The sequence below is a fragment of the Nycticebus coucang genome, chromosome 15, assembly GCF_027406575.1.
Source record: "Nycticebus coucang isolate mNycCou1 chromosome 15, mNycCou1.pri, whole genome shotgun sequence".
Lineage (NCBI taxonomy): Eukaryota > Metazoa > Chordata > Mammalia > Primates > Lorisidae > Nycticebus > Nycticebus coucang.
The window spans coordinates 16215691-16242799 of NC_069794.1; the positions used below are offsets into that span (position 1 = coordinate 16215691).

General features: G+C 38.9%; 1 protein-coding gene and 1 non-coding gene across 3 annotated transcripts in view; one reads left to right on the plus strand and one right to left on the minus strand.

Moving 5' to 3' along the window:
* Window positions 1-27109, minus strand: part of DNAJC3 (DnaJ heat shock protein family (Hsp40) member C3) — a 78059-nt gene that overhangs the window by 40881 nt on the left and 10069 nt on the right. Inside the window, exons 1-2 of one of the 2 annotated variants that reach the window (XM_053563199.1) lie at window positions 9925-10037; window positions 4855-5000 (exon numbers count right to left, since the gene is read on the minus strand). In XM_053563199.1, coding sequence (XP_053419174.1) covers window positions 4855-4972 — 118 coding nt within the window. In that variant the 5' untranslated portion in view covers window positions 4973-5000; window positions 9925-10037. Of the gene's footprint in view, window positions 1-4854; window positions 5001-9924; window positions 10038-27109 lie in introns of those variants that run through there. The other variant, XM_053563198.1, reaches the window with a different exon arrangement.
* On the plus strand, window positions 24326-24432 carry LOC128567030 (U6 spliceosomal RNA). The gene has a single exon (XR_008374705.1). It is a non-coding gene; the product is annotated as a U6 spliceosomal RNA (small nuclear RNA).

Consider the following 27109-nt stretch of genomic DNA (forward strand, 5'->3'; position numbering starts at 1 on the left):
AGTCATGAATAAAATGGAAACTGATGGGATTAAAACAAAGGTTTTAACATACAACATGATGGGAACCATTTGGTCCATGGGTGGACCAAAGGGGTAAAATGCTCCCAACAAATTTAATGCTTTTACCTAAATTTGAAGAAAAAAAAAATTTTTTTTGAGACAGGTTCTCTTTTGCCTAGGCTAGAGTGCAATGTTGTCATCATAGCTCACTGCAACCTCAAACTCTTGGGCTCAAGGGATCTTCTTGCCTCAACCTCCTGAGTAGCCGCCACTACACTTGGCTAATCTATTTATTTTTTATATAGATAGGTCTTGCTATTGTCCCGACTGAAGTCTGAAGAGATCTTAAAAGTGAGAAGACTAAGATTACACAAGAAAGCTGGTTGGGTGATGTTGAGGCAGATCAATCAAAATAAAGATTGAGGCCAGATGTGGAGTAATCCTAGCACTCCAGGAGGCCAAGACGGATAGATTGCCTAAGCTCACAGGTTCAAGACCAACCTGAGCCAGAGTGAGACCCCCATCTCGAAAAATAGCTGGGCATTGTGGCAGGCACCTATAGTCCCAGCTACTCAGAAGGCTGAGGCAAGAGAATTGCTTGAGCCCAAGAGTTTGTTGAGGCTGCTGTGAGTTATGACGCCATGGCACTCTTCCAAGGGTGACAAAGTGAGACTGTCTCCAAAAATAAATAAATATAAATAAAGATTGACAACTAGGCAAAGGTCTCTTGGCTCAACCTCCTGTTGGGGACACAAAGCCTTATATAAACAGTGGGTAAAATGGTTAGGGGTAGTGAACAGAAATTCCTGAACCTCCTTGCTACGGAAGCCCCACCCACTATGGGACCAAGATCCACTGATGAAACCCTAAGTCAGGCTACAATCCAATTAATAGAACATAAAAATTGAGGGTTGATAGGATTATGAAAGTTGGAATGTTTACAAAACACAAAGAAGCTGTATCTCCTTTACCAGAATGTTTCATGGGAATAGCTTTTACTTCTGGGGAAGCAGGTCTTTGAATAACATAATTTAATTCAATATTTTTTCATTCAATATCATTTAATTATAATGATAAGGTTTAAAAAAAAGTTGATAAGGGGTTGGGGGGAATCGATTCCCAGCTAGGGCCACTGTCTATGTGGAGTTTGTGTGCTCTCTCTGGTATGCGGGGTTCCTCCCACATCCCAGAGATACGTGGCCATCTAAACAACCACAGCTGAGTGAGTGTAGTGCTGTGTCTGAGCGAGCCCTGGGAAGGGAAGGCTGATTCCTCCCTTACACTCTGAGCTGCTGGGAGAGGCTCAGCCACCCACATCCCTGAAATGGAATAAGTGGGTTGGAAAACAGATTAATGAATACAAATTATCATCAAACAAAAACTCATACAGCAGACAATAATCATACAAATGCACAACAATAAAAGACACAGAATGAAACTCAGCTAGCTGCTGAGTGTGACTGCTTTTGAACTGTGGTCGGGAGAATTACTCATGATGATTTTCAATTTGTGAACATTTATTCCTTAAACTAACAACTCCTATAACTACCATCACTGATCACCAAAAACTGGGTAAATAATTATGTTATTTTTGCTAATCTTTCTTAAATAGAGTATAGCTCACATGTTTTCAATGTTTAATTTTAGAAGTGTTTAGGGTTTTTATTTAGAAGTTTGGTGATTTTCTATGACCAGAAATATGTCATAGCAATTTAACTCTTGTTTGTATCAATTACCAATTTAAAACTTGTTTCGTTAGACTTTGTTTCATTTAAAGTCAGTTTCCAAGAACCGGTCGATGACACTACAAGAGGATTTACTATGCTGTAAAACCAGCCAACTGATAAAGGTCTAACTGAGGCTACAATTAGGTATATAAGTGTTGACAGAATTAAGATAAAATTCTATAGTCAAGGTGGTACATTTGGACAAGATTCATGTGAAGTAGGCCCATCTCTTCTACCTGGCTGTATTATGGGGGACTGACATCGTTATCTGACGGAGAAATGTTTTTCATGCCTACTACTATGAAACTGAAGGCCTGTAAATCCGCCCTTCAAACAATATTACTGGGACATGCTAAATGGGAGCCAGCAGAATTGCTGCAGTCCACACAAAGTAGATGGAGTGCTGATATGGACAAATTCTGTTAGACAGCCCCATGAAGAACCTAGACTGGGGCTCCCCTGATGACTACTGGGAACTTCAACTATAGAATTCCCATCGGAGAGATAATTTCTGGCTCACTAATAGGCAGTGAGACTGCCTCAGTGACCAAAGGACATAAAATAACCCTGAAATCTGAAATACTCATGCTTGAGTGATGTCAGAGAAACACTCTAATAAGGCAGGCAGTGGTCTGAAAAGTTCCATAATAAACTGATCGTACCATTAACAGGGAACCTCTTTCCCTCTAGGTCTGACTCTGGAACTATGTGAAGAGCTGCTGGAATCTGCAGTACCCTATAAACAGCTTTCAGACATAGAAGAGCTGTTGAGTTTGTGGAGGGCAGTTCCCAGGTGAACAGACAACACCTATTTAGAAGGATGACATTCTGGCCAAAGAGGGTAAAAACACATCATCAGTGGGCTAAGATGCACGCTACCTTCCCAGGAGTGCTGGAAGAACTGAATAGGGCCAGCCTGCCTGGGTTTTTCCTGACTCATTGTCGGTGGTCAATGGCCTGGCCTCACAATCAAGGAAGAGGGTGAGGAAAACTGGCCTAATAAAAAAAGAGTTCCTTCCAAGGAAGAGCCCTGTGAAAATTCAACGGATGTGTTAAAGCAGGCTATGTCCATGCTCATCAGAAGAAACCCCTTCCAGGTTTGGAAGGTGACTAGCACTGACACAGCAGACACTGCCGTGTGCTCCTGTGAGGCGGCCACCCGGCTCCAGGAAAGGAGTGAATGTGGGGCAGACAGGCTGCCGCTGGACGTGCGCAATGAGGGACAAAATGCCAGTGAAATCTCCTTGTCAGCAAAAAAAGACAGTGGCCACAGATGTCTGTGGCAGATTTCCTGGTAAGAAGGGCTCAAAAATAGTTTGGTGGGAAGACTACAAATGGGTCCTGATAGAAACAGACACTGACCCTGCACTGGGCTTTGCTTACTCGTTTGGAAGACACAAACACTGGGAATGCCATGGAAAAGCCAGAACAGAAGATGGTGGACAGATCTGGAAGGCTGACCATTGTACAATGCACAGATCTGGAGGGCTGACCACTGTATCTTCAGACGAGGGAGCGTAGCACACAGCCCATATGCCTAGTAACAGGCAAAAGGACTCCCCCTCATAGTAACGGCTTGACAGAAGTCTTGTGGGTAGGGTACCAAGGGCTGGCTGATACACCCCCAAGAGCGTGTGCTCACACTAAATATGATGGAACTAAAGGAGTGTCCCTACTAAATATCCCTATTTTTCTGGTGGATCTGGGGAAGGGAGGGGAGGGAGGAATGCTGGTGTGACAATGCAATTCTTGCCAACGGAGGAGTATGCTGGTATTACGGCTACAATTCTTTCTTCCCCACATCACTTGGACATTTGTTTCTTACCTGATGCAGCAGTCACGAACTAAAGCTACAACCACAAGTGCTAGAAGCAGATATGATTCCTAAGCAGCAAACTGTAACTGTATTTTTTAAACTTTATGTTAGAATTTCTCAGGACCTGATAGGGGCCCATTTATGGCTTTTACCCCATTTGGCAAAATTGGGGCTAACAGTGAATGCAGCTATATTGCCTGACATATCAAACAGCCTACTAGTTTGTACGGATGTAACCTTACCCTATCTGAATAGGAGTGGACTGAGGAGGTAGTAATATTATTGCCTGCAACCTAGACCAGCACAATGGCTGAACCGAATATCCCTTAGAAAGATGAAAAGGTTTGGTTATTAATGGAGAGAAGAATAGCAGCTGAGGGTGAAGAAATAAATGGGCTATGAATTAAGGGAAATCAAGATTTTATTAATACCTTGCAAAAGGCAAAGAGCAAGAGAAAGCATCATCTTTTAGCTCTATGTAGCAGACCGCTCTGCTTCAGGAACCTGACGAGACTGATGGAAGCCTGCAAAGCTGAATGGCTTTGCCCTAGGAGACATTTCCATCCATTATGATGATGAACTGGACTTATTAGTTAGTGACTGAGTGAGATTCTAGTAATGTGTCCGTCTCCTTTGATATAAGGGGTCCATGTTTGAAGATTAGAGTTCGGCTGCGATATTGGGAAATACACATTTGGTCTTCTAGTTCCCTGATATAAAGCCCTGAAAACCCCTGCAGTCGGAGTCATTAGTTTTTTGTACTAACGGGATGACTGGTGAATGGGTCTCTGGATAGCTTCAGAAAGGTAACTGGCTATGAGGAGAACCAACCATGTGATCAAAGGCTTGGAAATTCCAGTCCCATGCCCCAATCTCCTTGGAAAGGAGAGGTTTGAACGTTAAGTTGGTCAGCAATGGCCAATGATGTAATCCACCATAATTATGTTATGAAGCCTCCACAAAAACCAAAAGGAATGAGTTTGGAAGAGCATCTAAATAGCCCAAAATGTGGTTTCCTGGAGGGTAGTACACCCAGGGAGGGCCTGGAAGCTCCCCGCTTTTTCCCGTATGTCTTGCCTATGCCTCTTCCATCTGGCTGTTCATCTTTACCCTTTGCAGTATCTTTGATAATAAGCCAGTAAATGTGATTCCCTCAGTCCTGTTAGCTGCTCTAACAAATTAACCAAACCCAAGGAGGGGGTTGTAGAAACCCCTATTTATAAGCCATTGATCAGAAGAACAGGCAAAACAATCTGGGACTTATAAATAGCTTCTGAAATGGAGGGCAGCCTTGTGGGACTGAGTACTAACCTGTGGGGTCTGAAACTACCCCAGGGAGACAGTATTGGAGTTGAACCAATAAGAGAACGCCCAGCTGGTGTCTGCTGGAGAATCTGTAGTATTGCTCCAAGGGGAGAAATCCATACATTTTGGTGACCAGAGGTCACAGAAGTCTTCTGCATTGTAAGAATATAGTAGGAGAAGCTGAGTTTCTTTTCACCTTTATCCTCAGAAAAATCAAATAACAATGGTTTAATACATAAGTAAGAATCAATTTTCTTAGAGGCATGAGGTCACTTGCATGGTAAAACAGCCTTCCCCACTCTTTGTCTTAAAATACTGACAGTTCCTACAACCAGAATCCATCCCTACATCATTGTGCATGAAATCGCAACTGAAACAAGAAATGGTTGAAGAAATTTATGCTTAGTTTCCCACAATATATGATTTGATAACTGTGAAAATAATCACTTTCCCTATTATTTATCCAATACATAATATAGTTCATTACCTAAAGTATTTTTTAAGCCTACATATGGAAATACTAAATTTCATTTAAAACCACAGAATTCAAATCCTCATACTAGTTTATTAGAAATTTGAAGATGGGAGAGAGTTTTATAGTCCATTTGGAATCCTAAAACCATCAAATAATTCAAATATGAGAAAATTAGCCCTAATAAAGATAATGCCACTTCTATCTGGAGAAAATACATCAGAAAGCAGATTACAGTGGTTCCATGGTGTGATGGTGAGCACTCTGGACTCTGAATCCAGAAAGTAAATTATAAATGACGCTGTAAATAGCCGTAGAGAGAGGCAGAAGAAACAACACCTGGATATGAAAAAATTTTATTCTTTCTCCCAGCTAATCCAACTCTATTCCTTTGTTTATTCAAACATTTACTGATCACCTATACAAGATTAAAATAATCATAACACAGTACTCAGGAGGTTCACAATCTTCTGAACTAGACTATGACCTCTGGAGACTAACTAGAGCACTCTGTTTCCTTCTGTCTAAAGAGGAACAGTTATGTCTGTCCTCATTTCACATTTGTGAGGCTCAAATGTGACGAGAGAGCACCACAGCATGTTTGAATAACATATCAGGGTAAAATAAAATTTGAGTTTTTGAACAGCAAAACAGTGCAATGCTGCTTTTCTCACCAAGCAAATGCAGAAACCTATCATTTCATCCATGCCCCCTCCCCCATTTACTCTGCCACTCTGGGCATTCCTTCGTGCCAGATACACCTAAGACACTCCATAAGATCTATGAGATATAATAAATGATTTCAGACCCTAAGATCCATTATCCCCAAAAGATAAGGCCGCAGGAAGGAGACAGGGCATACTTCACAACTCACGTTGCAATTTTTGCTAATGATAAATCTAAAGGAAACTTGTATCTGACAACTTCACGACAATGAAATAGACATAACCACATCTGAGGATTTAAAAAGTGATGGTCAGGCTCGGCGCCCACAGCTCAGTGGTTAGGGCGCCAGCCACATGCACCGGGGATAGTGGGTTCGAACCCAGCCCAAGCCTGCTAAACAACGACAACAACTGAAAAAAAAAAAACTGGGCGTTGTGATGGGCACCTATAGTCCCAGCTACTTGGGAGGCTAAGGCAAGAGAATTGCTTAAACCCAAGAGTTTGAGGTTGCTGCGAGCTGTGACACCACAGCACTATACTGAGGGTGACAAAGTGAGACTCTGTCTCAAGAAAGAAAAAATAATTAAAACTTAAAAAGAAAAATAAAAAGTGATGGTCACCTTCTTCCTTAGATTACACTGTTTCTAACAGATCAAAAATATTTCCCAATTGCTACCAAACCTTAAAATTCCTCCCCCAAAATAAAATTAAACTAAATCACTGATACCATAATGTGAAAATTATGCTACTATTGGATTTGATACATAAAGCTTTTATTGAGAAAAATTTAACCATAAAACATACCATGTTTTGTAATTTGCAAAACACACCAAGCAAATTTTTAAAAATGAAAATGGAAGAAAGGGTGTCAGAACCGTAAATAAATATCAACCATGGCAGTACAAGAAAAAATGATCTACTGATACACAAGTACTAGCCAAATTCTTTCACAAACTTTATCAATTTTCTAATCAGAGAACAAATTAAAGAAATAAAATATATTACCATATCTATTTTGAAAAGTGTGCACATATAAATGTTTTAACAAATGAATAAACTGTTCTTGTAGTCGGTTTAAAGCAATGTATTAAAATGTGGATGATATTTTACCACAAAGAACCAACTTATATTTAAAAACTATGACCTAACAGCAGTAAATACATAACTTGTTAGTCTAGAAAGTCAGGAGACCTGCGCTAATTTACTACTAGTGAGTTACTCACAGTAACAGGTACTCACTAACTCACTAAAGCAGTTAACGTGGCCATATTAAAGATCTAATATTTACTTTAAAAATAAAAAAGAAAGAAAGAAAATTGAGGGTGGTGCTTGTGGCTCAAAGGAGTAGGGCACTGGCTCCATGCACCGGAGGTGGTGAGTTCAAACCTGGTCCCAGCCAAAAAGTGCAAAAAAGAAAATTGTACCACCGAGATTACAGTTCTTTTCTGACAAACACACATCTCAAAAGAGTTTCAAAAGACTGCAATAATCCATCACCATCTACTGTATATTTCTATCATACACAATTTAAACTTATTTTCCTGTAGTTTGTTATGAATAGTATTTGAAATAAACTTGCATAAACTGATAAATGTTCTCAAGCTGCAGTGGTCTCCGTTAGAAACTATGATGCAGGGCAGCACCTGTCCTCAGTAGGCAGGGCGCGGGCCACATACACGGAAGCCGGTGGGTTCCAACCGGCCCCAGGCCAGCTAAAACAATGACAACTTCAACAAAAGAATAGCCAGGCATTGTGGCGGGCACATATAGTCCCAGCTACTTGGGAGGCTGAGGCAAGAGAATAGCTTGAGCCCAGGAGTTTGAGGTTGCTATGAGCTGTGACACCACGGCACTCTACCCAGGGCAAAAAAGTGAGACTCTTGTCTCAAAAAAAAAAAAAGAAAAGAAAGAAAGAAAGAACAATTATGATGCATACCCTATTTGAGAATTCCTGCTACTTGCCAAATCATAATGAACAAAATGACATTGCTATTCAGATTCTGAATGTATTAGCCATGTTTCACACTTGCCCTTTATTGAATCTCACCAATAAATTACCATGTTTCACCATTATTCATTTACACCTTTCAGTGAACACAATGTTTTACTGGGTATTTGGGAGAAGGGCCTTTTCAAGAAGTCTCACATTGCAACAGTGAGGCAGTCATTTAATACTGCTTTAACAATGTGCTATAGCCCTTGCTCTTTCTGCTAGATATGAGACTAAAAACATCAAATAATAAAATATAAAGCAGGTAGAAGATAGATATTTTTGCAAATATTCTTGTGGTATGTAGGTAAGAATCAATATTTTGTTATAAGACATGCTTTCTCTAATAACTGAAAAAAATTTAAATTACCGTGGTGCAGCACTAAATCATCAGAAAAAAGTGTGGATTTAATAATGTTGTGGTTATCCAGGAAATGGGTGAACAGTAAGTTGTGCAAATGGTTGTGCCAAATAACTGCCATTTCTCGAGGAGTTACTCATTGAAACACAAACTTCCAGATAGAAACTCCACAGTTAGAAAACTGTTATCAAATATGTTTGTAGAAAAGTCTTAATTTTCAGAGGCACAGAAATTAAGATTTGTGTGTGCTATTCCTGTGTTAATGTGCCCTATTTTCAAATAGTTATAACCATTATTGTCACCTACTCTTCATAGAATTTCCTCCTTTGGGTGGCACAGTGAAAACTGCTGGGAATTTGCAGGTAATTTATTTAAGCCTACAATTTCTTACATAACTGGAACAATGTTGTGTAAGAAATATCCAGTAGCAAGAGGAAGATTAAAATCTGTTTCCCATTATGTCAGAGACTAATAACATTAGTTAAAAAATAAAAATCTGAGTTTATGAAAAAGAATATTGCCAAACTAAAACTTAACTGTATTTTATTTATATAGTAAATTATAAAAACAGGGTGATAATTCTTCTGGGGGTACAACTGTATCTTATCAAAAAAATATATATCGTCCAGCTGGGCACACTGGCTCACACCTTGTAATCCTAGCATTCTGGGAGGATGAAGTGGGAGGATCACTTGAGGTTGAGAATTCAAGACCAGTCTGAGCAACACTGAGACCCTGTCTCTACCAAAAACAGAAAAAAATAGCTGGGCATTGTAGCCAGCTATTTGGGAGGCTTAAGCGGGATGATTGCTTAAGCCCAGGAGTTTGAGGTAGCTGTGAGCTAGGCTGACACCATAGCACTCTACCCTGGGCAACAGAGTGAGAAACCGTTTCAAAAAAACAAAACAAAACAAGACAAAAAACCCCGAAACACCACCCTCCTTACCTGCTAGGCTGTTGATTAATCACTTGTAACCATCCCAAATCAAGGTGAGAAAATATAAGTAAATAAAAAGGTACTATGAGGAAAGTCAATGTCAAAAAGCCCAACATAAAGGTTCATGCAGTGACTCATAAAAAAATCCATTAAACCCCACTCTGAACCCATTTATGCTGGTCATCTCACTTACCACGCAGTAACAGCTGATGCTACAGACAGACTCAAGTAAACAATAAAAGGTAACAGTGTTCATGGGCCAGCTGGAGTTTGACCAACACTGAAGAGGCAATGAACTACAGGGTCTCCCAAGTACACATAGTGATAACCTTACTCATCAAGAAAATTAAGCTCCACTCTGTGAGATCTGTTTAAAGCAGAAATTATAGACTACATTAAGAAAAGTTTTCTGTCAAAATGATCTTGAAGTATGCTTGTCACTTACAATAGTAAGCCTCAGTTACATGTTAGATTCACATGCATTCAAGTGTTACACATTTACTTTATGTATCTATTTTACCCAGAATCCCAAGTATTTTTATGTTTTATTTAAACATAAAATACTGTTTATTTGAAATGTCCAAAAAAGAGCTATTAGTTAAAATTCACTAAGCCACTGAGTGGCTTGGGCTTGGTTCCGTGATACAAACCTACTGCGGCATGAAACTGAGATAAAGCATCAGCAAGCTGTCCAGCTGCAAGTAATTTCTTGCCCAATTCAAGATGCTTCTCAACATCTGCATTTACTCCACATTCAGCACCTAAAAACGAATTAAAAGATCATCAGTTAACTTTCCACAAATCAGTAATTCTAAAAAAACAAAAAGTTTGTGGCTCAGAGGGGTAGGGCACCAGCCCCATATGCCGGAGGTGGCGGGTTCAAACCCAGCCCTGGTCAAAAACTGCAAAAAAAAAAAAATAGAAATACAGTTACCTGGCTCAGTGATCTACTCAGATAAGTCAAAGAAGCTTCAAAATTACATGAAGTAACAATAAAACACAAACAGCACTTCAAAAATACAACCTTCTTGACCTAGTCAAAGAATATAACCATCTACAAAATAAAAGCGAAGGTACATTAACGCAGAAGTAGCAAAAAGATTTTGAACAATAAAATGAGACTTGTTAAGCTAGAATCTCACCTTAATGAATATTACATAGTCCACTACAATATTCAAGTAATTGTTGAGCACATCTTTTAAGTATTGGGGATAAGTGAGCAACAGACACTTCCAGCACCTGATCTTATGCTAAAGGAGATAGACATAATAAAAAAATAAACTACGCAGTAGGTTAGGTGAAAAGTACTATGGAAAAAATTGAGCCCTGAGAGGGGGTCAGCAATGTGGGGGGGACTTACAGTAGTAAACAAGGGGGCAGCCTTGGGCCAGACTCCACCTCCCAATGAGGTCACCACATACCCCAGGCTTCATACCCACAGCAGCACCCATACTCCCCTTGTACACAGGGAGACCCACCATGGCTCAGCCATATGAAAAAGGATTGTTTTCTGCTTGCCCAGTTACTGTGGACCAGCTCTAGCACCAGCAACTCACAAACTTCTCCATCAGCTAACTTGGGCTACAACTTCCAATAAGGCCTGAACCCCAGGCTTGAGGAAAGGCCCCCAAAATGACCCTTCCTTTGGACTGTCCCTCAGCTCTAGAATATCCTTTAGCGTTCTCTTTACATCTTTAGTTACTCTATAGTAACTTAATTCTTAGATTAAACTTCCTCCTGAATGAACCCAGACTGATACACAGTTGGTACTGGGAGCAGTCTGAGGAGAGGCAAACAAAGATGGATTTGAAGATTGGTTTGGTCATGCCCTTGAGCTGGAGTTCCAATGGGAAATGAGATGCACGTAATCCACAGTAGGTACTGGAATCACAAGTAATTAAAATATCACTTGTTTACTGGAATGAAGTACTAACTGAAGCACTTTCTGGAAGCCAAACTGACTGCTGCACTTGACTGCAATGACTGAAATTATGGCAATAAGGACTGTGATGTGGGTGGCTTCTTTCGAGTACAGTAGAGCACCTACAGAGAGAAAATATGCTCAGATATTTCTGAGCTGATATTTCTATGCTGAATAACTCTCAGCTCAAGTCATGGTCTGAGAGCCGATTTAGCTGAAAAACAAATGCAAAATTTTAATTATGAGTCTTGCTGAATTTAAACAATAACTGAATCCGGGCGGCGCCTGTGGCTCAGTGAGTAGGGCGCCAGCCCCATATGCCGAGGGTGGCGGGTTCAAACGCAGCCCCGGCCAAACTGCAACAAAAAAAAAAATAGCTGGGTGTTGTGGCGGGCGCCTGTAGTCCCAGTTGCTCGGGAGGCTGAGGCAAGAGAATCGCGTAAGCCCAAGAGTTAGAGGTTGCTGTGAGCCGTGGAGCCGTGTGACACCACGGCACTCTACCCGAGGGCAGTACAGTGAGACTCTGTCTCTACAAAAAAAAAAAAAAAAAAACAATAACTGAATCCATGGTCTCACCAGGTCTCTCCTTTGAAAGTTACAGCATAGATTGATAAAAATTTGGTCCCTTAAATTTGGAATGAGAAAATTTGTTTGGACTCAACTGAAACTAACTTAAAGCCTGCAAGTCCTTCTGAGCTTCCAGTACCAGAAGTGGCTTATCTTTCCATGTCTTAAGAGAGCCTTCTACTGCTTAAAAATACCAGGACAACCTGATCTAGTGCAGATGCCTTAAAAAAGGGTCATCAACCTTCTCAAGATCCATCCTCTAACTACTCCCATTGTCAAGCCATATCAAATCTTGGCAAGCTCCAGAGAATAAGTATATACTATAACCCAAAGGAAACAGCTTAACACACCAAAAGAATTACAAGGCTTTGCTGATAAATTAGCAGAAGCCCACAGAACACATATGGGAATGAATTCTAAAGGTGCTAGACCAAGAAGAGTGAAATATAACACTACATCAGTGTTATAATGAACACTAATTCATTGATGGATGCACACTTAACTAAAGCAAAGGTCAGCAAACTGTTTTTGTAAAGAAAGCTTTACCAGAACACAGCCATGTGTATTAAAGAATGGTCTGTATTGTCTACAGCTGCTTTCACACTATAGCAGAATGGAGTAATTGTGACAAAACCTATATGGGCTGTAAAGTCTAAAATATTCACTATCCGACCCTTTACAGAAAAGGTTTGGCAACTCCAGTACTAGAGATCTCACATGCAATGCGTTAACTCACACAATGAGGTGACTCTAAGAACATACTTGGTGGCTGCCTGAAACTTAAGACTTAACAGTAGAGTAGCCTTAAATTAATTAGGCTGAGATTCAAAAGCTTCCCTGGCATGATAAGAGAAAAGGATCAAAAGTCTTAGAGAGATAAGACTGTTGGACTGGATTTATCATGCGTCACGGACACACCAAACCCCTACTGTGTTCCATAAGAAGGCCTGGAAGACACTCCCTTTACTAAAGCAATGAGAGATGTATTGGTGAGGGACCATCCGCCACCTTTTAAAAACTCTACAGTTATTTTATAACTATGGGAGGATGTCACCACGTAGATGAGCTTACTGATTTCAATAGGAATGAAAGGATCCTGAAGTAGCAGAAACTTAAGAAGTATACATCAGAAACCAGGTGTAAAGATATCCAACACAGAGGAGACTTCATAATCAGGTGGATAAAATGACACACTATATGATACCACTCGACCTCCTTGAGAAAAATGGCCATGGTGGCAGATATGGAGGCTAGGAATGGGTTCAAAAACAGATTAGTCCTTACCAAAGCTGACCTGGCCAAGACACTACTGCTCAGGGTCTAACTCGCCAATACTGAAGACCAACCTGAGCTCCCAATACAGCACCACTCCCAGGGAAATGGGGTGGGGAGGGATCAGCCAGCCACTTAGTGGTGGACTGGTTTTATTTGGTTCTCTTCCACAACGGGTCACATTCTCATATTTTAAATATGAATTTACCTGTAGTGCTTCTGCCAGCAGCACCATTCAGACTCACAGAATGCTTTACGCACCATCACACCATCAAAGCATTCCACACGGCACCATGTCTCATCAAGGAACTCATTTCAGAGGTGCATAATGTGCGGACACTCCTGGGATTACGCAGATTTACCACATACACCATCACCCAGAGTGGCTTATTGAAGACTAAGCAGTGGAAGTAGTTAGGCGACAAGGACCTGCAGTTTATCCTTTCACTCACAGACCATTATGTGGTGTCATCTCACCTACAGCCAGAACATGGGTCCAGGAATCAGGAAGTAGAAGCAGGAGTAGCTCTCTCATCATTACGCACAAAAATGCACTTGTAAAATTCCTGCTTCCAGCCCTGGCTTTGAGCTCTGATGGTTTGAAGATCCTAGTTCTCAAAGGCAAATGCTTCTTCCCCAAGGGGACAGAACAATGTTTTCAATGAATTAGAAGATGACACCGCCACCTGGTTATTTTATACTTCTTTTTTGTTTTTTTATTAAATCATAGCTGTGTACAATAATGGAATCTTGAGGTACAATGTGCTGGTTCCATATACAGTCTGAAATATTTTCACCGACAAGCAAAGAAAAACTGGCAATCTACCAGATGGAAAAATTGATCCCAGTTACCAAAGGGAAACAAGGCTGCTGCTATACACTGGAGACAAAGTGGGCTACACGGAACCCAGAGGATTCTCTACAGTGGCTTAATACTTCCATACCAAATACTAAAGGTTAATAAAACACCACAGAAACCAAAGCAGAGAGCAGTTAAGACTCAGATCCTTCAGGAATGAAAGTTTATGGGTCACCAATCAAGTTAAAAAAAAAAAAGCCAGAGAGAGTGAAATTCTAGCTCAGGTCAAGAGAAGTATGGAACAGGTAGTTGAAGGAAGCTACATGAACCAGCTACAACCTCAGATCAGTTATGGACACAAGGATTGTAGTCGTTTTGCAAATTTCCCCTCTGCTTTTGTATGTGTGTTTATTAATATTTCTATATACAGCAAATCTTCACAATTCACATATTCTGTACTTGTGAATTTGCCTGCTCACTAAAATCCATTTGTAACCCTCCAAACTACTACAGCACTTTCACAGCCCTGTGGGAACATGTGCAGATTAGCAACAACTGGAATCCCGCACAGTAATGTCCCCAGCTGAGGTCAAATGACGTCTCACTCCTTCTTCCTATGTCAGCTTTCATGTTATGAACAAGTGTCCTCTCCATAGAACATAGGTGAGTCATTATGAAAGTTCTGAGATACACAAAAATCAAGAAACATAAAATCCACACAGACAGAGACAAATGAAGCCCTCCCAGAATCACTGATAAGCCGGGTGAGTTGAAACTTGACCAGATGAATCAGAGAAGATGCTGTCAATTGTTTCTTGAAAGTGAAACAGTGAACCATAACAGTCTGCCTCAAAACTTTCATAGTGGGGCGGCGCCTGTGGCTCAGTCGGTAAGGTGCCAGCCCCATATACCGAGGGTGGCGGGTTCAAACCCGGCCCTGGCCAAACTGCAACCAAAAAATAGCCAGGCGTTGTGGCGGGTGTCTGTAGTCCCAGTTACTCTGGAGGCTGAGGCAAGAGAATCGCTTAAGTCCAGGAGTTGGAGGTTGCTGTGAGCTGTGTGACGCCACGGCACTCTACCAAGGGCCATAAAGTGAGACTCTATCTCTACAAAAAAAAAAAAAAAACTTTCATAGTGACCCAGGTATAATGTCACATTTACACATTTTTTTTGTGCTTCCTGGTGTGACTTCAGCTTTTTGAGCAGCTCCCAAGCATAGTTCTGATTGTTGTTCCCATGCACAGGAAAACTGTGATGTGCCTTACTGAGAAAATAAATGTTAATTAAGCTTTCTTTATGTATGAAAGATAATGCTGTTAACTGTGCGTTCAATATTAATGAATCAACTATATTAAATAACGTGTCTTTAAACAGAAACACACAGAAAACAAAGTAATATGTTGAGCTAATAAAAATGCTGTTACCGGAGGCCTGTAGGAACCTAACTCTGTAATTCCCTTAGGAATAGCGGTTCAATATTTCCTAATTCAGTGCTCATGATGACTTTTTTATGGAATATAACTACTATGAATAACAAAAATCAACTGTACTAACCATAGTCTTCCCCCTAAGTTGTTGAACTTTACAACTTAATTGTTACATAACCGAATACTGATGGGACAGTGATGGAATAAGAGTAGGGTTTTGTTTGTTTTGGCTTGCTTCTTTTTTTTCTAAGAGACAAACTTTTGCTCTGTTGTTCAGGCTGGAGTGCAGTGGTGTAATTGCAGCTCATTATAACCTCAAATTCCTGGGCTCAAACACTTCTCCCTCAGCCTTCCCAGTAGCTAGGACTACAGGTGTGCACCACCACACTCAGCTAATTTGTTTTTATTTTTAGAGACAGAATCTCAAGCTTGGTCTTGAACTCCTGGCCCCAAGTGATCCTCCAACCTCAGCCTCCCAAAGTGCTGGGATTAGAGCCACCAAACCTGGCCAAGTGTATTAACATAGCCAGTGATGAATATATGACTGTTGGAATCACAAGTCTTCTCAATTAGGGTACCAAGGACAACTTTTTTACTTGTATGAAGGACAGCTATATCATGCCAGGTAGAAAACTTTCAGTCTATTCAGGCTGATACAACAAAAATAGCATAAACTGGATGGCTTTTAAACAATATTTATTTCTCACAGCTCTGGAGACTGAGAAGTATAAATCATCCTGCCAGCAGACTCAGTGTCTGATGAGGGCCCATTCCTCACACTGTACCTTCTCCTTGAGTTCTTACATGGTAAAAGGAGAAAACAAGCTCCCTCAGGCCTCTTTTACAGGAGTATTAATCCCAAACACAAGAGCTCTGCCTAATCTCTTTAAGGCCTTGCCTCTTAATACAATCACATTGAATTAGATTTCAGCGTATGGATTTTGGGTAGACACAACCAATCAGATCAGAGCAAAAATAGAGTTGTTTTATTATACTGGTATCCAAACATATGTAGAAGGGTGCATCCAGAAACTAAGGAGCCAAAGTATTTCTGCTTACCAGTGGGAATAATGTTAAGCCTTTCAGGGAGCTAAAAGGACACTACAGGAAAAAATAAATCAGAATAGTAATTGCTTGGGAAGGTAGCAGAAAGGATAGACTAGGAAGGGAAACTTTTGGAGTGCTCTCTTGATTGAGAGCAATGCCTACAGGAACTCAGACTAGAGATTCCTTTGGTGCAAACGACACCTTTAGGTATTCAAGATGTTTACTAGGTCCCAATGACACCTGTAGTCAAAACAAAAACTTGATGATATATGTTAATGTTACCCAACTGTATGTGCCTGAAATAATTTGTACAAGTAGTGGATTCTCAAGGGAGTATACAAATATAAATATGCAGTCCAATAAATCTGAAGACTCGCCAAGTTCAGAAGACTCAACCATTGTTGGAGAATGTGAATATAGACGTAGCTTTAAAAATACTTTTCACCAAAAATAGAAAGTGTCAAGTACCCTAGAATCTGATTTGGAAAACAAAAGTGTAGAACCTATTTCAAATTTAAAAGAAACCAATTCCTCAGCAACTTCAATGGAAAGAAGACAATTTGAATCCAAAAATATATGATTTTGATCTCAATATAGCAGGAATAAAAGCCAATATTCATAACAAATCATCAATTTTAGAAGTCTTCCAGCTGTTCTCCTCAGAGCGTTGGGTTAATCATATTGTACAACTCTAGAGGAAGAATTGTTTCTGATAACTATCTATCCTATCTCACAGAAAGCCATTTTCCATCAAAGTATAGCAATCCAACAAGAATACGGCAAAACACCCAACAGAGATGTGTTGCTTACACAAAACATAAAAAGTAAAGCAAAACATGGTATCAATACATACGATGAGGGTGGCGCCTGTGGTTCAGTGAGTAGGGCGCTGGCCCCATATACCAACGGTGGCGGTTTCGAACCCGGCCCCAGCCAAACTGCAACAAAAAAATAGCGGGTGTTGAGGTGGGTGCCTGTAGTCCCAGCTACTCAGGAGGTTGAGGCAAGAGAATTGCCTAAGCCCAAGAGCTGGAGGTTGCTGTGAGCTGTGATGCCATAGCACTCTACCAAGGGTGACAAAGTAAAACTCTCTCTCTATAAATAAATAAACAAAATACATACGATGTAATGTTGGATTATGAATTGCACCATGTTTTAAGTTGTACTATATGAAAAAGGATTATTAAATTTTTATTGATATGGCAATGCTTTATCACTTCCTATTTTTTGTTTCATATAATTTTTTGTAAACATAAATAGACAAGGTGGCCACATGAAATTAAATTGCAGATGAACTTTATGGCCTCCCGGGATAATATTAGAAGTCGAACCAATTTGGGTGAATTATTTTCATTAGTAAGAAACCAAAGAACCTCCAGTAGCACACCATGTATGGTAATAGTTGAAATTGCTGCTTGCCTCAATTGGCACATTTTGTTTCTCAGCGCTCTGCAGTCGACTGAAGGGTTAAAGGAGTTGGTTACACAGCTATATGTAGCTATCAAAACTCAGCAAATGTACACTTAAAATATGGACATTTGATTGTACATTGATTTTGTTGGTTATATGCGCATTAAAGTGTTTAGGACTACATGTACTAGTGTTATTTTGACATGCATTTTTTAAAAAGGATTAATGAATGGGTAGAGAAATGTCCAGACATGGTAACTTGGCAAGTGGCAAGTGCCTATAATTCCAACTACTCAGGAGACTGAGGCAGGTGGATTACTTGAGCCCAGAAACTGGAGATCAGCCTGGAAAGATAGTGAGACCCTGTCGGGAGGGGAAGGTGGGGAGAATAGAAAGGGGAGGGAAGGGGAGGGAAGGGGAGTGGAGAGGAGGGGTATTCATGACCACATGATATATGTTAAAAACAAGTATAATAAAACATAAATGGAAGAATCTAGGTGATGAATATGAATATAGTGAAAACACTATAAAGTACTTTCAACTTTACAATATGTTTACTATTTCATAAAACGTTAGGAAAATATATGCTATAGTTAGAAGGACAGCCTTGCTAATTAACTATCTAAAAGAGAAAATTAACAGAAAGAAAAAAAAAAACAGAAGACACACAACTGCCCCCTTTGTTTGATTAACCACCTGTGGTTTAACAGGTTCTCTGTAAGAGTTTAATAGCACTTGAAGAGTATTCAACAGACAGCTGCCAGACCACATTCCAAGGAGACTGATTAAGTCAACCTCACAGAGAAGGAAAAACAAACACAGCCACTTCACAGCTGCCTTCTACTATCAGCTGGCAACAAATATTTTTTTTCTTTCTCTTTATGCAAATAAAAACCCTAAACCCGTTAACCTTGATGCCAAACTCCTTTCTTACACTATCATGACGAGCCCTTTCCTCTTAAGTAAAATTTACTTTTTACTTCTTCCTCTCCTAATCTTTATGTTGAAAATTCTTTCTCAGCCCACATTATGAGTTCCCACCCTAACAATAGTGTTATGATGGGGGAATGTTTATATAGGGTACTGTGTAGGCACAGCACTTAAGGAACTTAATATTTACAGGTAAAATTAAATAATATTCAAAACAGTTTTTCAGTCACACTAGTCACAGTTGTAAGTGCTTGATAGCTAGTGGCTTGTGTAGGGGAGAAAAAACAATTTTCTCTCTATCTTCATAGTTCTTAACTGGGAGTTCCTATAACAAAAGTCAGATTAACAAGGGAAAAACAGAACTTCTTTCACATGTACACCTAACGTAGACATGGGAGGAAACTCAAAAGAATGGAGTAAATCTTGACAGTAATTTACTCAAAAGAACTAAGTAAATCTTTGAGATCTCAAAGAAAGAGTTTAAATTCGAATCATCATTTGCTGAAACAAACAAAAACTAGCCAGGCGTTGTGGTTGGTGCCTGTAGTCTCCAAACCCCAGTTACAGAGAATACGCCAGGAAAAGCACTGAAAGCCAGTGTAAGATTTGTTATGGAGATGCCTTCTCCATTTAGTCACCCCTCTTTGCCCGGTGCAAAGAGGGAGATACCCTTCCAAATAGAGATTTCTTTAAGTCTCCTATTTTTGTGGGACTCCCAAGCATATGTACATACACGTGTAATTAAAATGACTTTTTTCCTCCTGTTAATCTTTCTTAAGTCAATTTAATTCACAGCCCAGCCAAAGAACCTAGGAGGGTAAAGAGAGCATTTCCTCCTCCCAGACAGTTTGACAACTATGAAGAAATCTCACTCCTGGACAGCTGTAGCTTCAGGATTCTGGACTTCCTGACATAAAGTTGGCCAAAAGTAAGAATGCTTTTTTTTTTTTTTTGAGACAGTCTCACTCGTGTCACCTGGGTAGAGTACCATGGCATCATAGCCCTCAGCAACCTCAAACTCTTGGTCTAAAGAGATTCTCTTACCTCAGCCTTCTCAGTAGCTGAGACTATAGGTACCAACTACAATGCCTGGCTAGTTTTTCTATTTTTAGTAGAGATGGGATCTCACTCTTGCTCACGCTGGTCTCAAACTCCTGAACTCAAGGGATCCACCTGCCTCAGCCTCCCAGAATGCTAGGATTGTAGGTGTCAGCCACCGAACCTGGCCCAAAGGTAAGAATTTTTAGCAAGTCAGTCTCTTGGATCTCCATTTGCAGGGTTGGGTCAAAGTCAAGAGTAATAAGAATCTCATTGTCTTTTTCCCTTTCTAAATTTAGAGTAGCAGAAGAAAACATTTGTGTGAACTAGTCTTGTATAGTAACTCTGGTGTGTTTTTGGTAGGAGTACGCTTGCTTTCTGATCCCTTCCCCCCAAGATGATCACTGTTTTCCTTTGTCTCTATCTCATGTCATTTGTCATAAATAAAGGAATTGTACACTAGAAGACAGGTATAACCCCGATATACAACTGCTGTTTGAGAAAGCCTCCATAACCTGGGAGTTCACAGTTCTTACCAGACTGGTACTGTTTAGACAAATTTTGCTATGGATCCCCAAATAAAAATAACCAGATGAGGTTCTCCTTTCATCTTTTATATCCTAAGAGGCTGGCTTTGTGACAAGTGAAAATATTCTCTCTGGTTTCTGCTGGCCAGTGGGTACATGGTTGGCTTGCATCAGGCAGCCAACTACATAGGGTGGGAGTCTGAGATACAACGTGATGAATAAGATTAGCTTTGTCCAACCATGCCAGCTCTTGGGAGTTTGTCTTAATAAGAGGTTCTGGTCCATAAGGGTGTTTGTTGTCTCAACTTTCATTGTTTGGTTGCTAGTGGGAAGGTCCTATCCCAGTAGCACTGGCCAGTTTCCAAGTCAGACCGCAGACATGGTTTTTACAAACATTATCCTTAGCACCTGTGGCAAGAAAGGCCTTTGATTTCTTAGGCTAACTCTGGGAGTGAACTTTTGGGACCATGGGGGCTGCCTTTTCTGCATCTGTTTTGAAACAGCACTGTGTCCATGATGAGGATTTATTCTAAGCCTGAGAAATTACTCCTGGGTTTTTCCATGAAAAGCCATATTGGATGTCAATATTAGAATAAATACACTATTGAAGATCCTATTCAGCAATGGCAAAATGATGAATCCTTTGAATTGGAAAAAAAATCCTAGCTTTGAAAAAACAGTTTAGAGAGCCCTCAACCGAACACTTGTTATACAGGTACCTATGGGAAGATCTAACTAAAAAGAGAGCAAAAAGGAGTACAACTGCTGGCCTTTGAGACCCCCTCAGCAAGACTGACACCGGACATCAGACTCGACAAAATTTAAAGTCACACCTACCATGTTCTTTTCTCTGCCCTCTTATCCTCCCTCCCACTTACCCCCACCTCCCTGACCCTGACTATCCAGATCTTTTGGAACTCAGAGCTTCTGCTTTAAACTCCCCTCCACAAAATCCAGTCCCATTTCCTCAGCAAATTCCTATAGCTCAAAAGAAAAACATTTGGAAGAACGCGTTTTGAATTGCGACTCAGTGTTAGCGGTACCCATTTGTTACAGACGCTTTCTCTCTCACCTGTGGACAGCTATTGCTTTCCTATTTGTATTTTATATTTATCCTATAAAACAACGAGGTTAACCAAATAACCAATGTGTGAGTGGAAGTGTAAGTATCTATTACTTCATATAAATCAAGCACAGCAGTAAAACAACCAAAAATACCCATGCATTTAACTTTTATGGCTTTTTTATTATGACTTCCTAATATACATTTGCTTAAAAATAGTTAAGAGGAAAATAATTTGAAATAATGGCCAGCTCTAATGCTCCATGAAATTTTTATGTGTAATCCAAGCATAATACTTAATACCTAGTGAATCAAATAGATCGAACTAGAATAAACGTTTATTAATGTTTTATGTTTACTTGAAAAGGTCCCCAAATCTATTTACACCCTCTAAGGGTAATTGACACCCTTAGTGTGCTAAGTTAAATGAAATGATGGATATCCACTGAATATCTATATCATTTTCAAATAAGATAAAATACTGATAAAATAGTAAGTGCTAAACATAAATTTAAGTTCTTCTACTTTTAACTTCTTAAATTTTATAGAGACAAAAGATATTTGGGTCTATTAATAAATATGTCTCGTGCCAAACTAAAATCGTACGATAAAGCATGTATTTCCAGAAATTATGAAATGTATATTCAAAAAATGTTGGTATGTGACAATTCACAATTCCTAATTTTTCACTAGAAATTATTGTTACTACGGGCTAAAAATCTGATTTACATATATATTTAAAACTGCTAGGAATAAGGGAAACAACTGCATGCTAAGTACACAAGGGAAGGAAGATGTTTTGGGTAAGGAAAGTTATAAGCTATGAGAATGTATTTTTGGTAATGGAAAAGAGTAATTTTGTCAATTTAGAGGTTATATAAAGGCTGTTCAGAACGAATGAATGAAGATGGTCAAAAACTGAATACAGCAAGTGAGACAATCATATGTGGTCGAACTAATTAAAACTGAACAAATTTATTTAAGGGTTTTAAAATATGAACTCTAATATCAAAAGTATACTGATACAAAACTAGAATTCCATGTTCTCTTTTAAAAATGGCAAGGGTAAACTGCTAAAAGGGTAAATTTTTAATGTTCCCACCAAAAAAAATAAAGTATGTGAGGTGATGGATTTATTCCTTAGTTTGACATCATCATTCTACATTGTAAACACGTACCAAAACATCACATTGTACCATTAAAAAATATATTAGTTATCCATTAAAAATTTTTTGAAGGACAAGGTTTTCTTAGATTACTGGTCTGCAAAATGTTTTTCTTCACTTTTTAAGTAATCTGCCAAGAAAACAAAAACTGTGTTTTATCAAAATAATTTCCTGTGCTTTAAGTTTTATTAGATCTTTGAAAACTGAGTTCTCAATATTAAAAGAACCAAGGTTTTTTTTAAAGTACGTAACTTTTCTGCATTTGCCTTTCAAACCATATTCAACAGTTTTGCAGACCAGTAATCCTGTGATCCTACTTAAACATGTATCTTAAATTTCAGGATATTTTCTACAAACTTCCCAAAACTAAATTTTAAAAGAAGTCTTTTTTGACTTCAAACTAACTTTGGGATTTTCCAGATGGGTCCCTGGAATATCTCAAAAGAATATGTTCTCTCTTCTTATGAAAAGAGAGATGTTGTACTAATTAGTCTTATTTGATATAAGCTTAATTCAATAAGTTATATGGGAAGCATTATCAAATAAGAAGTGATGCTAAACCTTCTTTAGGTTGCTTGCATATATATGTTATTAAAAATTGTTTCAGGGGCGGTGCCTGTGGCTCAAAGGAGTAGGGCGCTGGCCCCATATGCCGGAGGTGGCGGGTTCATACCCAGCCCCAGACAAAAACTGCAAAAAAAAAAAAAAAAAAATTGTTTCAGAAATTTCATGATATTCCTAGAAATGTGATATGTCTTGGTATATCATTATCAGTCATAATTCTAGATATTATCTTAAAAGGTTACATGCCATAGAAATAACCAAAAATATTTTTTAAGAAATGAGGTCTCATTATGTTGCTTTGTCTGGACTCAAACTCCTGGACTTAAGCAATCCTCCAGCCTCAGCCTCCCAAGTAGCTGGGACTACATGCCACCATGCCCAGCTAAAATCATGACTGTGTAGAGCAATTAATTGCTCTACCTCCACAGACAATTAATTGCTCCACCTGACACTTCCTTGAAAGCTTTCACAAGCAATATAACTTTAAAGTATTTTGTCTTCAAGGAGATTTACAGAAAAGACTTTGACAAGTACAGGTTTCTATTAACTTTAAGATCATGCTATTGGTCTGAGTAAGAATTTCCAAAACTTTAACGAAGAAACTGGTTTATAAAACTGCTAATTCAAGAACAAACAGAACGAAAATTAATTACATGAGACTGAATGAACTGATGGAGAAATCATTTTAAATGATTTTAATTTTAAATATTTCTGGTTCTTTAATGTTTTATTTCCCAGATTTAAGGAAACTTTTTCTCTTAAGCTATCTGTAGCTTACAAGCAATCTGATGGTGTATATTTTTGCAAATAGCATTGAAACATTTATCTTTTTTCCCCTGTCTGAACCCTCAAGAATTTTACTATTAGTGAGTATTCTCACTAATGAGAATACTTTATGGCAAAGTAGTTATTTGCCTAAGTTCAGTAAGAATCTATTCTACTTGTAACAAAACACAATGGGAAGTACCAGTTATATTGCCAAGGCTTTGACTGGAATGTAATGCCTGAGAACCATGAACAACAGAACCAGATATGAACACATAGTTCTAAGGAACTAAGGTTGACCTTATATAGCCAACAAAGAGCAAGAGAAAAAAAAAAAAAAAGGATGAAGGAGGGAAAACTGGCCTGGTTCCTTTACTTGGATGCCTTCCAGGTAAAGAATTTCACACATTGATAGATTCAGGAACCTTAAGATGTGTTGGACACCTTGGTAAAGAAAAAGAATTCACCCAGATCTATAGTTATTGACAGGAAAAGTCTGGTGGCAAGTCCTTGGTTTAGCTTCCTAGCCTCAACAAGCTTTTAAAAGCCCAATCTGTGCTCGCTTCGGCAGCACATACACTAAAATTGGAACGATACAGAGAAGATTAGCATGGCCCTTGCAGAAGGATGACATGCAAATTCATGAAGAGTTCCATATTTTTCAACGTTTAAAAAAAATAAATAAAAGCCCAATCTGAATTTCCTTATTAGAAGTTCAGGCAAGGCAGACTTAAAAAGAACCCATTTGCTCACTCACTGTTCCTACTGCACTAAATTTATATGAATAATCAGGCCAAATTTAATGAGACTAAACTTATTTTGCATACAAATTAGTATTACTATGATTGCTTTGGTAGAAATGGGAGTGATTGTAAAGAAAAAAAGTTTCATTTGAAAACAATAGTGTACCCATTATTAGATTCACACACTGTTCTTTAAGCTTTTGTTATTCTACCTGTAAACTGAACAGCATCCTGAATTCTTCTAGCTTCCTCTATGACTCCCCAAACTAAGATTTCAAATTTCTAACTTCCTGAATTAGAATCACCAAGACAAAAACTGCTCTTCTCCTGAAGCCCTGTAAATTGAAACTGGATGAGTTGATATGAACTTCAGAGAAACCAGCACAATAGCTCATGTATGAACAACCTTCATTTCTGTTGCCCTGTGGGCTACTCAGATATTGCTATAGACATTCAAACTGCAAAAGATACTTCAAGCCCAATATCTGAAATCTCATCTGGCTGCCTACTAGACTCAGAAACTGGTTTATAGTCTGTTTCCAACATTAACTTTTATTTTTCTTTTGTTTCCAGAGAAATGCCTCTTTAACAGGTTATGAGACAATCTATAAATTCTGTATCTGAACTAGAAAACTTCTTGGGACAGTTTCATCGAGGGAATGTCAAGACTCAGGACATATCATCCGAAAATACAACACTTAAATAAATTATCTTGTTCATGTCTAGTTCTCCACTGCATCCCCACTGCTATAGCCCCACTGCTATAGACAAGCGTGCATAAATACCTGGTCTGTTCTTTATGGATGTTGAATTCTTTTGAATCTGTAATATCAGTTATCAATATATTCATCTTTAGATTCTATTTGAGCAAGTAATTTTGTTCCCTTACTTCTCGCCTGATGTTAATTTCTTTAAGAGTTGGTTTTATGATCATCTTTGTGTTTCACTAGTGCTCACTGACAATCTTTGAATATTAATTGTGGGAGAAAGGTGATCGCTTGGCTGGAGTCTGAAATCCCCAGGGCCTTTTCCTATTCCTTTTATCAAAGTTTAGAGCACTGAGAGCACTATAGCCACTCCACAAACTCATAAACATTTAGAGTTCCTAGTGTAAAATATAAAAGATTACGTGTCAACTGTGTAAAGAGAAAGATATGTACAGAAATCATAAAATTATAGTAGAGAATAAACTAGGAATAAAATAAGAACGGTGAAGTGCCATACATGGGCTATGGAATAACCTAGACTTTAGGTTCCAAATTAAAATGCTGACATGACAGTAGGGACAATTACAGGGGCATGTTGATGGGCATCTGTGTGTTGTCAAAATTCAGGGAGATGGGAAGTCTTTTAAATAGCATAATGACTTCAAACATTTCCCTACTACAGGCAATGTCTGGGTTATGAAAAAGATAGGCTTTGTAGGGTAGGTTTATTCTCAAGTTGAATTTGTATGTAAGCTGGAATAGGTACATTTACCTATTACCTGTAATAGCCTCTGTTCGTAAGTGTGAGTCATACATCAGTCAGATATTTGTAACTTGGGAATTTACTGTAATAGCCTCCATAAATAAGTGAAAGTTGTACATAAATTGAATGTTTGTAACTCGGGGACTGCCTGTGCATTTTCTCAAAGAGACAAGCAGATTAATGTGTTTATAATAGAAGATTGCCTGAGGAGGAAAGACAATTGGGTATGAGATAAACTATTAGTCAAAAAGAGGAAAACACTTTGTCTATGCATCCATAAAAATGTTTAACAGGAAAGATACAACACAAAAAGAATTAAAACCAACTATGTGTTGGATACTTATATGTCTTGGTTCACCTAATTTTTCTTAAAAACTGCATAAAGTAAACATATTTCATACTTTTATAACTGAGGTTCAAAGGACACTGAGGCTCACAAAAGTTACACATTTTGTCCAAGGATTCACAATGACCATCAAAACAAGATCCACTTCCGAAGTTCAGTTTTCTTTTCAATACAGTACACAATCCTCCTCTCTACATAAAGTTGGCTAAGCTTTCCACAATTACTAAGCCTTGGATGAGTCACTCAACCCATTATTTAATGTGACATTTTAGCTACAATCATGCCCAACCTCACAGGATGAACCTGAAGTCTAGTGGGAGCCAAGAATGCCTGTATCTACAATGCCCTTTGAACTACTATGTCAAATCATACCATACTCAACCCTCAGAGACTGAGTTACTCTTCAAACTAAATTTCTCTCGCCTTCCAGGATTAAAAGAAGTATGGAGCATTTATCTGTCCCTTCAGAATAAATCTCGATCTTTATTATAATTTTATCCAACATAATTTCCACTCAGTTATATGACAATATCACTTCCTTTACCAAAATTTCCATAACACATCCTAATCATCCACACAGAATTATTATTTTTTTGGTGCACTTTGGTCACATGTCTAAAACAGAACTTGCCACAGTAAGAGTTGGTTGTGCACAAGGTCTGACAATTAAGTCACGAACTCATCCAGGAAAAAGTGCTACTACATACCTCACTGCTAGATATCACCCTGGTCACATCTGAAGTATTCCCTTGGGGAAGCTATGCACAGTCTACCCTTCAA